This window comes from Alligator sinensis, unplaced genomic scaffold (genome assembly GCF_000455745.1).
Source record: "Alligator sinensis unplaced genomic scaffold, ASM45574v1 scaffold1072_2, whole genome shotgun sequence".
In the NCBI taxonomy this organism is placed as follows: Eukaryota; Metazoa; Chordata; order Crocodylia; family Alligatoridae; genus Alligator; species Alligator sinensis.
In genome coordinates, this window is record NW_005842278.1 from 208,215 (window position 1) to 222,197 (window position 13,983).

The 13,983-nt window shown below is 42.7% G+C and overlaps 1 protein-coding gene across 8 annotated transcripts in view; it reads right to left on the reverse strand.

Annotated features, from left to right (window-relative positions):
* The window catches only part of PPFIBP2 (PPFIA binding protein 2), a 206,012-nt gene that overhangs the window by 16,371 nt on the left and 175,658 nt on the right, over positions 1–13,983 (reverse strand). For 7 of the 8 annotated variants that reach the window (XM_025209275.1, XM_014521940.2, XM_025209279.1 and 4 more), the window contains 7 exons: positions 12,679–12,832; positions 10,858–10,890; positions 6,447–6,585; positions 5,460–5,588; positions 3,374–3,524; positions 3,049–3,160; positions 1,009–1,097 (listed from right to left, as the gene is read on the reverse strand). In XM_025209275.1, coding sequence (XP_025065060.1) covers positions 1,009–1,097; positions 3,049–3,160; positions 3,374–3,524; positions 5,460–5,588; positions 6,447–6,585; positions 10,858–10,890; positions 12,679–12,832 — 807 coding nt within the window. The remainder of the gene's footprint in view (positions 1–1,008; positions 1,098–3,048; positions 3,161–3,373; positions 3,525–5,459; positions 5,589–6,446; positions 6,586–10,857; positions 10,891–12,678; positions 12,833–13,983) is intronic. The other variant, XM_025209278.1, reaches the window with a different exon arrangement.

A 13,983-nucleotide genomic window follows, 5' to 3' on the forward strand; every position in this document is an offset into this window, starting at 1 on the left:
GCAAATGCTAAATTGCTACAAAATACATTCATAGCTGTTACAAAACAAAAATTACATGAATGAATGATGCTAAGAGTTCTAGCATATAGCAGCAACAAATATTTAAACATTGCTGTAGCTTGTACAGCTGTGATACTAGCTTGGAAAAGGTCTAACTGGGCGCATCTACATGAGATGTTTACTGAAGAGTTGACTACTTAGCTATGCAGTAAACATCTCAGCATTTATACATATACCCTTATTAGGGCTCAGGAAACTAATAAAACTCTGCAGCAGGCTAGTACTTGTTTTTTCATGCGCAGCAGCACATGTGTAGATGCTGATGCAGCTGGATGGGCTATGAGGGTGCCTGAATACAGGGGTTACCTGCCAGCTAGCCCTGCACTGAAGCACCCTTGTGCCCCAACCAGCCCCTCTGTAGCACATTAAGCCCAGTCGGAGCAGCCCTAGACTGGCAGTCTGACCCCCGCCAGGTCCCCTGCCAGCTGTGGCTCCTCTGACCTGGCTCAATGTGATGCGTTCCAGGTGTACATGTAAACTGCATGCCCAGGAGCTTCCCAGGAACAATAAATTCCAGACTTATTGCTGGACGTTAATGGCACATATAGATGCACCCACCACGTACCATATGCAGTGATGGTCTCTACTTGCTAAACATTGTTACCCTTGAATAGAAAAAAATCCTGGCTCAATTTATCCCTAATTTCACTGTGTTGGTCTGGAATGAGTAGACATCCATCCTACAGAAACCAACTCTAGTCACGTAATCTCCTTTAGCCTATTCCTTGGGCAGAGATGACTGTGTTTATACTATGTATTATATTTTTTCTTGCAAAGATCTTTACTTCTACCATTTTAAATAAGCCCAAGATGAACACGAAAATTGCTGAAGAGTTATTCAAATTCTTTCTGCAGATGTTCCAGGTCCACATCTCTCAATGTGAGCAAATTCAAGGGTTCAGAGTCTGTCCAAATGGAGGAAAGGGATTTTATGGCAAGCCATCTTACCACAGTTAAGTACTGAAGCATTCTCCCATCCACTCTGGATTCATGAAACTGATCTTTGTACTGAGGTAAGCCAATATCATCAAGCCATCCTGCAGATATAAAAATAGCAAAGAAAACAAATCCACCTTTAGGAAATCTCTTCAGTCCTATACATGACCTTAAAGACCAACCTTTCATCTCTGTACATATACACAGGAGTCCCCCAGTACCTCCAAAAGCCTCATACAATCTTATCTATTCTTTTTCACATCCCTTTCAGACATCTTTCTTTCTGAAGGCAGCTCCCACCAGGCCCTATAAGTGATTCCAGAAATGCTTTAGAACAGTGTTGCTCAACCTTCTGGCCCTGCAGGCCAGATGAATGGTGCAGAGTCGGTCTGCAGTCCAGCTTCTACGTGAGGTTGGTCTATAGATGCAACCCCTGGGGGCCAAACCCAGCTGCACTCCAGGCCAATCCAACCCAACCTCATGTGCCAGCCTGGCCTGACCTGACCCCATCCTGCACACTTGGATCCAGTCATGTACTGGAGTGATCTAGCATACAAGGCCACATTATCTGACCTCTGGGGCTCCTCACTGGTCTGGAAATCTGGCAACGGGAGCAACAATTAACAGTGCCACTAAACCCCCACTGCCAAATATCTGGACCCACAGGGAACTGTCCAGGGCTGGATGACATAGCTCCATGGGCCAGATCTGGCTCACAGGCCAGGGATTGAGCACCTCTGCTTTAGAAGGTAGCATGTGCTGGACATGTGGCTTCTACAGCACAGTCTATTTCTAGAGGAATGAATAAACAAGTGAATTTTGAATAGAAAATTTGTATTTGTTTAAAAAAGTAAAAGTTTTACAAAATAAACATGAAAATGTATGCCTACACTGAACATGGCAGTTAAGCACAGGGATACCCACCCTTGCTCAAGTAAGAGAAGCACTCCAGCCACAGCTGGATGGACTACAGCGTAGGCTAAATAAAACTGCCAAGAAGGGTAAATTAGACCATGCTGATCATGGCTAAACTACTTCTGGTATCTGACCTACTTGGTTTAAAGATAGTTTGAGCATCCCACACTCTGCAACAGCCTGTGCTATGGGCACAGTTAAAATAACCTGCTAAGTATATCTTCCAACTGACAACTTTGTACAGCAGGGGTGGGCAAAATGGTGGAGCTGGCCAGCAGCAAACTCCATTTTCCAGCAACCCCTTCCCACATGGCTGGGGCCAGTCTCCATGGAGATCCCAGCCACAGCTGCACTGTGATAGCGCAAGGCTGGGGTTGCCATGGAGACCAACCCTAGCCACACTGGCAGGGCAGTGCAGGGGAGTCCTGGGATCTTGTGGTGGGGACAGTTTGGTCTGGGATCTGCAGCCTGCATGCGTGGGGCAAGGAGACGCAGGCAGCGGATTGTAACTCTGCCCCAGCTCAGGACCACTCTGTCACTGCTGCAAGAAGCCAGGGCAGAGCTGTGATTTGCAGCGTACGTGCTCCAGACAGGGATGTGCAGGCAGTGGATCATGGCTATGCCCTAGCTCCTTGCAACAGTGATAGCGTGGTCCTCAGTCAGGGCACAGCCGCGATCCGCTGCTTGCACGCCCCTGCCCTGAACATGCAGGTTGCAGATCACGGGAAGGGGTTGCTGGGACCACGCTGCCCCTGCTGCAAAATCCCAGGGCTCCGGAGCAGCCCTCTGCCCTGCCCTGAGCCTTGCTAGCACAGCTGGGGCCGGTTTCCATGGCAACCTTAGTCTTGCCTATCACAGTGCTGCTGTGGCTGGGGTCTCCATGGAGACTGGCCCCAGCCATGCAGGCAGGGGCTGCTGGGAAATGGAGTCCACTGCAGGGCAGATTTGGCTCACGGGCCGGACTTTGCCTACCCCTGCTGTCCAGCATACTTGGTAAGCAAACAATCCTGTCACAGCTGACTGCAACACATATGTGTGAGAATCCCTCATTCACTAGGTTAGAGAAAATACTTGGAACATTTTAATTACTATGCAACTGGCATAGAAAATTCAACCCCCATTTCTACCAGCACTTACGTGTCACCCAAATATGATCCAGCTGAGCAGACTTATCATCTTGTTTTGAATTTATTGATTTTATGGCCAAAACTAATTTCTTCCTGTGCAGAGGATGCTTTATTCCTAGTTCCTGTAACAACAACAGTAATAAGTAATTTGTCTTGTATACGGTAATTTCCATCTCAGTACCAATACAGAGAAACACTGATTTTAAGTTTTACTACAAGAGACTAAACACCATTTTGCATTAGCTATTGTATTTTGAGCTGGATTTTGAAGGTGAGCAATGGTACAAAATTAACCGTTCACACCTGACTGACAGAAGCAAGTCTAGATTGCTTACCTTTTCCATGTCCTGAGGTGTTGCCGTTAAAAGTGTGTGGCCAGAGCTCACCCACTGCCGGGCAAAAATAACATATTGACCAAGACCAAAGTCCTCAAGCCAGTTGCAAACCCTTTCAGTACTCCATTGGGCAAAGGGTGCATTGGTGTCACTGAAAAGCACAAGTTTACTATGAAAAATCAGGCTACTGTGAAAAGTCTACTGTGAAAGAAATCTTTAGCTTGATATGTAATAGGGATGGTGTTGTAGTTGTTAAGGTCCAGGGATATGAGAGAGATTTAAAAATCACTGACTTACTGGTAACATTGATTTTATGGCCTGTTATAACTTACCTCTCACCCATCACTGTTAATTTTTCTTTATATCACAAGTGATCGGATATCAGAATATCTTGGTGCAGAGTAACTCGCTTCCCTTTCAAATGGTCAAATCCATTAATATATTTGGGTTAAAATAAAGCAGTTTTTCCAACCTACACGTATCATGGAATGTGACTATTACTTTCTCAGACCTGATGATGGGCAACTGAAACCTGGAAGCTTGTCTCCAAGTTTTCTGAACTTAAGTAGTCGTCTACTAAAATATATTCCCTCAATTTACAAATCTCATTTCATCGGCTAGGAGTGGCTTTCACCAACTCCCTCTGATGAGAAGTCTGTGATCCTTTCTTTCAGACTTGGATCTGGCCACCATCATTCACGACTTGACAGTAGATCACTGCAATGTGCTCTACATGGGGCTGCCCTTGAAGACAGTCCAGAACCTGCAGCTGGTGCAGAACGAGTTGGCCCACCTTTCGATGGGAGTGGGTAATCAGGAGCACATAAATCCAGTGCTCCAGCATCTTTACTGGCCCCCAATAGCATTTTTAGCGCAATTCAAGGTGCTGGTTTTGACTTATAAGGTCCTAAATGACTCGGACCCGACGTACCTAATGGACATGTCTCCTTCATGTTCCATAGTGAACCGTAAGGTCAGCCAAAAACAACCTCCTTAAGCAATGTGCCAAGTTTGCGTGCCAGAAACATGTGGTATGTCATTCTTGGCAGTCACTCTGGACTTCCTTCCCGTGAGGTCCACCAGAGCCCAGGCCTGGACATCTTCTGGAAGCACTGTAAGATCTTTCTATTTAGACAGGCATCTAGAGGCAAGGCTAAGCTGGGATGTTTGTGTGTGGGGGGCGGGGAGGGGCTGCTCTACAGTTTTAAATTAATACTCTACTGGCTTTTGTAAGTGTAATATTCTACTGACTTTTAGAAGGGTTTGGTATACAAGGGCATTTATAGCCTCCCAGATCTTTCAATCAATAGTTCCATTATTCCATGTAATTGGAAGAAGGAGTAGAGGCAAGCTCCTTCACCACTTTTTGGGAAGAAAAAGGGAATCTTCTGGAAGAGAAACATACTTCAGCTACAGTGCAAGCTTACTTGTAGTTAAGCACGCTGAGCAAAATAGGCTGCATTTTCCCACATGCAACACACACCTGTGTTTGAAAGACAGAATGAAGTAAAAACGATTTTTTCTAGACTTATGGCTGAACAGAGAAGGGATGGAGCCTAAGCTTCAGATGAATCACCCTCCATTTCCTGCTTAATGAAAGCTGAGACCCTAGCTGCTACTGAGGACTGGCCTCTCTGGGTAGACCTATGATTCTGAAGAAAAGCTAATCTCTAAGGCTGTGAAATAGGGGTAGAGAGATGAGAAGCAGCTAAAATTGTCCAAAGAAAGGTTAGGTTAACTGATGGAACCTCTAGACTATTAAGAAAGAGAGACAATTGTTAACACCTCTGTAGTGAAGAACAGTGAATTACTGAGGGAGTCAACTGACTCCTTTAGTTGCCTGAACAGCAATGCAACTGTGGAGCAAGAAGCAAAGCAGGATGTATCCCAGGCACAAAATCAGCTTAATACATGCACCCCAATTTGGTGTGTTTGTGCGTGGGGGGAGGCTGATTTTTGGGAAAAGAGGTGAATGTTGTGTGCAAGAAAATACAGTACTTCAGAACAGGAGTGTTTCACTGTCCAAACAATTTAACAAGACAACATTATACTACAAAATATGCACATCAAGTAAAAAATGTGTTACCTCTTCTGCCCCTTTGTTTCTTTTGATCTTGATAGTCGAGGTCCAGCTGTCGCACGGAGACCACCTCTACGGAACTCAGCCAAGCCCAGATCATCTGCAGGGAAGTTACCCGACTGAGTTCTTCTTATTCTTTTCAGAGAGCAGAACACCAAGGCATCAAAAGTTAGAGTGCAACATGCAACATTTCCGTTTCATCCAGAAAATGTCACGACACTAGAAGGTGCAATGGTCCTCCAATAATTCCACAACATAGATGCCAGAGAAAGAAAACCTTGCTCCTATATTGACATATTTTTACTTGCTAAATTTTGCATTTTAAGAAAAAAATGTAATTTAGGTATTAGGTTTATTATCAGAATGACCCACCCCAGGTCAGAGGCAGGCGGGCTGGCACTGGGGCCCGAGTACTGCCAGTGCTTCTTCCTGCAACAGCCTTGGGGGAGTGCCCGCAACCAACATTTCTCTCTGTGGCAGCATGGGGAGAGTGCCCACAGCCAAAGCCCTCTGCTGCTGAATGCTGACAAAGGCCCACATTCATGGGCTGGATCTGGCCCACAGGCCATAGGCTGCTGACCCCTGATGTAAAAGGTTGAGAATAAGACTTTTATACCAAACAGAAAGCCAAGAGATGTGTAAGTTATGCTGCTCAGTTCTGAGACTGTACCCTGATAACTCAACCATGACTATTAAATTATTCATGACTTAAAGTAGACAAATACCTATGATGGCCCAGGGTCAAGTCCAAACTTTTATTTGCAGAAGTAGAGAACTTGTGACAAAGATAAAAGCAATTGCATTTTTGGCTTCTATATTAACATGCTTTACAGGAAGAAATCAGAGGACTTCTGAATTTCTTGTTATAGCATTTTGGCTCTTTTATTAGTACTGTAATTTATTCTCTCTCCGTATGTGTGTGAAAACATCAGAATCACATGAACACAGGAGGTTTGATAATTGAACATTGATAAAGAGTGTACAAGATCTTACTTTCCCCAGATTTTCTTGATGCCTTTTGGGTTCCTTTTACAGTCTGGAGATAATGAAGACTGTGGACCTGTGTCTGTTCCAGAACAGAGGGGTGAAAGATCGTCTGAAGCTATTGTACCATCTTCATTCTCCATTTCTCCTAAGGTTAAAATAAATACATGAGATACACTTGAGATAATACAATAAAAACACAAGATAGCTTCAGAATAATTATCTGGAAGGCAATAATTAACAAATACTAAAGCTGAGTTAGCTTTAAAAGTGGACTCATACTAAACAAATGCCACTGTGCAGAAGGTAAGAATACATGCTAGCCATACAACCAGAGACAGACTGTCAAAGCAGGATGCCCAAGAAACACTGAGCAAAAACTGAATATAATCCCAGAGAGCTACACCCCTAAAAGCTACCTTTGAACTAATTCAAAGAATCCTAGTTCTTAAAATACAGTGGAAATTCTCTCAATTATATAACTGTATTTACATTATTTCACTGGAGTAGAACTTAACATGTCCTTAAAAAAACTAAACTTGTGCCACATCAATATCACTGATTTGTAAAGAAACAACTAGTGGTATTGACTTCTGTCATACACTAAACAATATTAGACATAAGACATGGCTGCCTCCATGTGGCAGATGGCTAGGTCAGATATCTAGGGTGTGAGAAGGGGGTGAGGGCCATATTGTGGCTCCATATTGCTTTACCATATTTAGTAGGACTGTGCAAATCTTTGGTTGCTGATTTGATTCAGAGGAGATTTGGCCTGATTTGGTAGCCAAATCTCCAAATCCGAATCTGGAGACCAATAAAAGGTTCGAATGAATCCCAAGTTTCCAAATCAATTCTGAAAAAGATTTGGAGGATATTCAGAGATTCAGCAATTTGAGCAGTCCCTGCTCACTGCTGCAAGGAGCTGGACCTGGACTCCATGCATATAGGGGGCGGGGGCAGGGGGCTGGAGGAGGTGGGAGGGGATCATGGCTCCAAATCCGAATCTGGAGACCAATAAAAGGTTCGAATGAATCCCAAGTTTCCAAATCAATTCTGAAAAAGATTTGGAGGATATTCAGAGATTCAGCAATTTGAGCAGTCCCTGCTCACTGCTGCAAGGAGCTGGACCTGGACTCCATGCATATAGGGGGCGGGGGCAGGGGGCTGGAGGAGGTGGGAGGGGATCATGGGGGACCCCTGCACCCACTTTCCCAGCCCCACCAATGGCTGCCCCACCCAGCCCCAGCATCCTGGCACTTAAAAAAAAAAAAAAAAAAAAAAAAGCCCCTCACTCACTGGTTGCTGCAGTGGCCGTCAGGGCCTCTGGGTGCTTGTGGAAGATCCTCCCCATGCAGCATGGGGCAGTGGGGGGCAGCAGGGATCACCCCCCTGCCTGGCAGGAGCTGGTGAGTGTGAGGCTCTCTCTCTCTTTTTTTTTTTTTTTCTTTTTTAGGAACCAGGACACTAGGGCTGGACGGGGCAGTATTGACAGGGCTGGGAGAATGGGCGAGGGATGGGGGCCCTTTCTGGTTCAAGTTAAAAATCACAGTCCCCCAGCATCCCAGCATGTTTTGCAGCCCTCTGCTGTCTACGCCAGCAAGCAGGGTTGGCCCCACCCCTCTGCTCCCTAGCTCGAGCAGTGGTGGCAGGCTGACAAGGGGGTGGCAGAGGCAAGCCTGCTGGTGATGCAGCCCAGTATGTAGCATGGGGACTGCCCCCCAGGCAAACCCGGGGGGCAGAGCCAGGCAGGGGGGTTAAACACCCCTTCTCCTGGTCAAACTTACTGCTGGCTGTGACTATGGACTACAAAGCCCAGAGGCACCTAGAAGCAGGAAGAGGAAGTGATGAGCAACCCTGCAGAGTTTGGCTGTTGTGATTTTGGACTGAAAATCCCACAGACCTTGGGGGCAGCAGGAAGAGGAAGCAAACACACAGTTGATGCTGGCTACATGCCAGAGACCTGTGCTCTAGTGCCTCCCAGCTTCTGGCCTGAGCCACTGCAGGCATGTGGCTGCATTACCTGAATCAAAGGAAAATGTCTGTTCACTTCTGTTTCATTTTAATCTCTGCAGCTTAGACTAACCTACAGAGACTGAATAAATTGAGTCTTGTCCTTTTTGACTGCCTGTACTTAGCCAGGGTGCCTGTACATGAGCTGGGAGGGTGATCCAATGAGCTCTATTTATAGCGCATCAGAGCAGACTTGATCAAGTCTGCTGGAGCATGGCAATAACTACTCTCCAGCCAGCCCCTGTGTCTCATTTATCAGCATTCCTACACGTCAAAATGGTGGTGGGGGTACTTTAACTACAGCTTGTTCAATGAGCTTTAAATAAGCACCCCTGCAGCTATTTTGAAACATAGGGATGCTGATACACAAGATGCTTTAATTAGAGTGCATCCCTCCCCTCAACCTGCAGAGCACATTTGAATATGCCCATAGAGCCTTGCCTATAAGTGGATGGAGAGCAAACAGCTACCCTTGGTTAGTCACTAAATTTGACTTGAGGCAGTGATACAACATGTATGTCAGAGTATAGTTACTCCATTTTTTTGGTGAGGAAACATTACAATGGAGGTCAAGTGACATAAGCAAGTATAAGGCTGTACAACGGGTGTCTGCTTCATTTTTACCCTAAATGTGCCATGTGTCTTCACACGCTGATTGGACCGATGGAAGGAAAATCAGATTTGACCAAGTGCATTCAAACCATCTCTAATTCTCTCCAATTATAATAATGTTATTCTAGGTGACACTAATGTGTGAAGCTGAGATGAAATAATGGAACAATGCCAGTCAAAATTTGGCCTGTTATGATAACTATGAAATCCTGATTTGTCAAATGCTATAAGAAACCAAGACATACCACAGAAAAGCTGCATAACAGAGAATCCTTGTAGATTAGTGAAACCAGGAGATACTAGACTGCATACTAAATACTAAACTTACTTGCCCTTGATTCTTGAAATACCACAACAAAAGAAGAGAGTAAACCAGGACCGATATTTGTTGCAGTTAACCCTTGTATTCTTCTCTAGATCCTTCCTAGATAGGGAAGCGATCAAGCAACTTGTGTAGATACTGGGACTAATCCCTACTTGGGAGTGTGTTTCTATGTACAGTTAATGCTTACTTTGATGTACTTCTCAAATCACTTTGGTAAGACTCTCAAACTTGCACTGCTACTTGCACTCAGACATTCACTTGCACTTCTGAACTAAGGGCACAATTCCCCTCTGAGATTTACACTGTGGATTTTGAATGAAAGATTCCATTCCCTGTGGATGGAAGTCATGGTGGAATCAGTGAGAGCTCAAGCACAGGAAAGCAATCTTTTGTTATAAGCTAATTGGGAAGGGAGCTAATTACTGTTTTATATTTGTAGAGTGACATCCTTGTACAGACAGATAGTTTCTTCTGGGAGAATTGCTACTCTCCCATGAGACACCATGAGCGTACAGATGTTCAGCCCTTTTCACTTAGAGTAAAAATGGCCACTCCAGGAGAAAAATAACCTGGCAGCAACCAGGGTTAAATCACTCCTTGCACAACTTCTCCTGGGGGAATGAATGCCTGTACATGTTGTAGCTTCTCTCAAAAGAGAACAACATCCTTCATCATCCACCCTTCCCTCCCAGGGAGACAGTGTTTCACTTGCTGGATTTTGCTGTCCCAGCAGAGAGCAGAACATGCCCTATGCCCCTTTCACAATCTCCACATTGTACTGCAGGGAAACAGGATGACCATGGGCAGTCTAGGTCAGCCAATCAGGGCTGCTCTATGCACTTTGTCACAGGCAGAGTAAGGGAGCTTGCAGAACATGCTGAGATGTATGCACAGGACTTCTCTCTCTCTCCCTGTGGCTGCAAAGTGTCAGCACTTCAAGCTCTCTATTCTTCAGGGCCTCAATAGTCAAATGTCTGTACATGCGGCTCTTGTTAAGTTTCTGTACCAGTAGAACAAACTGAGAGAATTCTCCCAGTTTATTTTAATGAGTGTATGCAGCTACAGTGGGGTTCTGAACCATGGGGCTGTCACAAGACAGCTGATTAAACAAAACAATTAAAAGGCAAATTTATTTTACAACCTTTGTTTCAGGGATTTATTAGCAATTTGTGTTTTATTAAAATAGGATTTTTCAAAAGTTCTCATCACTGATCTAACGTGCCTCTCTTAAATTTAATGGGAACTTTACTCTTGCAATGGAAGCTTAATGAGGGCAATGTTGAAAAGTTTTGAAAAATCACATGTTAATACTTTAGAAGGAAAACTGTCTTTTGTTTTAGGATGTCATCCAGCAATTTGATTGGGATGCCCCAGCTGCAAGTAATATTTTTAAATAGTAATAAAAAGAGAGAAAGCAAAGAAATTAAATTCACAGTGAGGATATAGTTGTATCTTGATTGGATACAATACCTAATACTGGTGCACTGACACTCCTGATGCGATCTTCAGTCATTCCAAAAAGCAGAAAGCCAGATGAAGAAGCAAAGATGATGGAAAATACCAGCAAAATAAAGTTATAGAAAAGCAAAGAAATGAACAAAGCATCAAAGACAGAAAAATGATAGGAAGCAAAGTTACAGTACAAATACAGCTGGATCAGCTTTAAAACTGGCATATGAAGAACCCAGAAAAGCTCTAAGCAAGTTGTCTATATGAAAATAGATAATGATGACCTTTTTTATGAATTAATATATATTTACATCTTTCCAGTCAATTTTAACATGATGACAATTAAGTGTACAGCTCCAGATTAAAAAAAAAAAATTCAAAAGGAACAAACTCCAAATCTACATGGGATTTTTTTTAAATGGGGAAATGAAAGATGCAATGACTAAAAACAAACAAAAAACCCAAAAGCAACTACACAATAAATATTTATTTAAAGAAAATAAGCCTTGACCAATGAACATGCTGCTAACCCCTGCTAACTGTTTTGCTGACTGGGAATAATTGAAAAAAAAATGAGCAAGTCATAATTATTTTAATAATTTTAGAGGACACTTGAAACATTTTAACACAAATATTTACTCTTTCAATGCAGTACATTTATGGGGTCATGATCTTTTAGAAACACAACAACAATCTTCCTAAAACTACTAATTCTAGTACCACCATCCTTCAGGTATGAGCAAAACTAATATAGGCCTCACAGTACAGTGCAGAGACTCACTGAAACATGAAAATGTGATCATGAGGGACACCTTTTTGTATTCAAACTAAAATTTTACATCTGAAATGCTTCCTCTTAGCTCTGGCAGCTTTGTGCAATAATGCACTAATGCATATTAACTAGGGTTGTTTAAAAATGTAAGAATCATGTCACTTACTGAACTTTTCTCATGGGAATTCTGAAAGGTATCTTGCTCCACTGTGGGGATAATATATTTTTTCAAATGATGGAATAGGGACTTAACTGATTAAAGATAGGTAGATTTTCAAAGGAACAGAGAACTGTGAGGCACTTAGCTTACCTTGCCTTAAAGCCCTCTCTGAATGCCAGTGGACATGTCTACATGAGATGTTAACTGCACAGTAGCCGAATAATATTGTGCAGTAGTGTGTCCCAGCACAAACAGTGCTAATACGCTGCTGCGCAGTACTATTAGGTTACTGCACAGTAGCATCACTAAAATGGTGTTCACTGGTGCTACTGAGCCGTAACTCTGGTTACTGTGTATTTATTTAGTACTTGATTATACAAGTACTAAATAAATGCACAATAATCACTGCATAGTGGTGTCTCATGTATACATGCCCACCATATGCTTACCGTGGTACTTTAATACACAAAGTGCATTACTAAGAAAACAAACAACTTGAAAGGAAATGAAAGCATAATTTATGTCAGTTTTTAAATCTACTGGGACTTTTCTGCCTCTACAAAATATTTTTTTCTTATAGATATCCATGAGTTATACTGATAATGGTACAGACGATCAAGAGTTTTGCCTGAAGCAAGCAGTTCCATTTCCATTGACTAGACCACTGGTTTTCAACCTTTTTAGCCTCAAGGCACCCCTCCATAAATTCTTCTGAATGTTGTGGGTGCCCAGTAGAGAATCTATGAGCTATACTTGATCTTAGCCCACAAGAGGCAGAGAAGATCTATACTCAAAAAAGATTGGAGAGATGCCTTGAGGCTAAAAGGGTTAGAACTACCAATTTAGCTGGTGCCACAATGATTATACACAATTATTCCATCTCCCTTCTCAGGGAAGTCTGAATACTTACTCAGGCTCATTGTGCTGCTATCCTCATTATCGTTCGTTCCAAATACATTTGGGGAAGTGGATGTATTGTAAACTCCATGATCTCCATTAGGTGTGGGTCGAAGCAGCTTCCCAGGTAAGGTCTGATATTTGCTATTTTTTACATGTGGCTTATTCTGGTTTTTTTCATAAAGAAAAAGAAAAGCTATAATATTTGGAATATGTACACTATATTAATTTAAGGGATAGTTAAAAACATTTGGAATTCACAAAAAGTGTTTAAAATCTGAATCTCTGTTTCTTTCTAACTTTTAAAGTTAAAACAGACAAGCAATTTTTCTTTCTAGCTGAACCAACGCTTGCATCTTGTATAAGGAATAGAATCCCCCTTGCCCAAAGGTAGACCAAGTTAGTAAGTAGATACATAATGTTAATATGTTAAATACTGTTCAGCATATTGTGCTTGTTTCATCTTTAGCACTTTCTTCTTTACCCTTCTTTCATTCTTCTCCCAATATGTTCCAATATGTGAAAGTTTGGCCCCACTGATGTCTTGGCAGAACCTCACTGACAGTAGCGGGGCCAAAAATCCCACTCGCTATTTTCTATTTGCCTGAGCTCTACTCCTTTTTTCCATTTAGTTTTTCTAATGCTGTCCCCCATTCTCCCCATTTCTTGCCTTTGCTCCCTCTCCACACATGAATAATGTGATTCCCAGAAACATTTGGTTTCTCAGGCCCCTGGCGCACTATCATTTAAAAGGCACCATGGAATCTGAGTCCTGATCTCAACAACTGCACCTCTGAGGCATGATGTTGGGATCAGGGATTAGATCTCAAATGTGCCTTTTCTACTTGCCAGTGTAGGAGCAGCCAAGGATCATGATCCCAGAGCCAGGGCCAAAAATCAGCTGCTTTTAGCACCCTTGCTATTTTTGCGGGACTGCACTGGGGCAGGGATGAGACCCTGGAATTAACACATTCATTGCTACAAAAACGTAATGTGTATTGGGGCTCTGTGTGGTGGTACTAATAAAAATATGTATTTTTATAAAACTATAGCTAAATAACTACATGCAGTTAAATTAATTTCCCTATCTGTTTAATATACCTTATATGAACCTATAGGAAATATTTTTTCCCACTACTAATAGTTTTAATATAACTTTTAGAGGGAAACATAGGAACAAAACTATACTTTAGATCTAGTCTGTTTAGAATGGCTGTTTAAAATACACTAACTATTCTACAGAGCTTTTGCTTCTTTCATACTAAACTAGAGACCAGTCTAGAATTGCTCTCAGCCACAAGTGCTTATTATTGTGCAT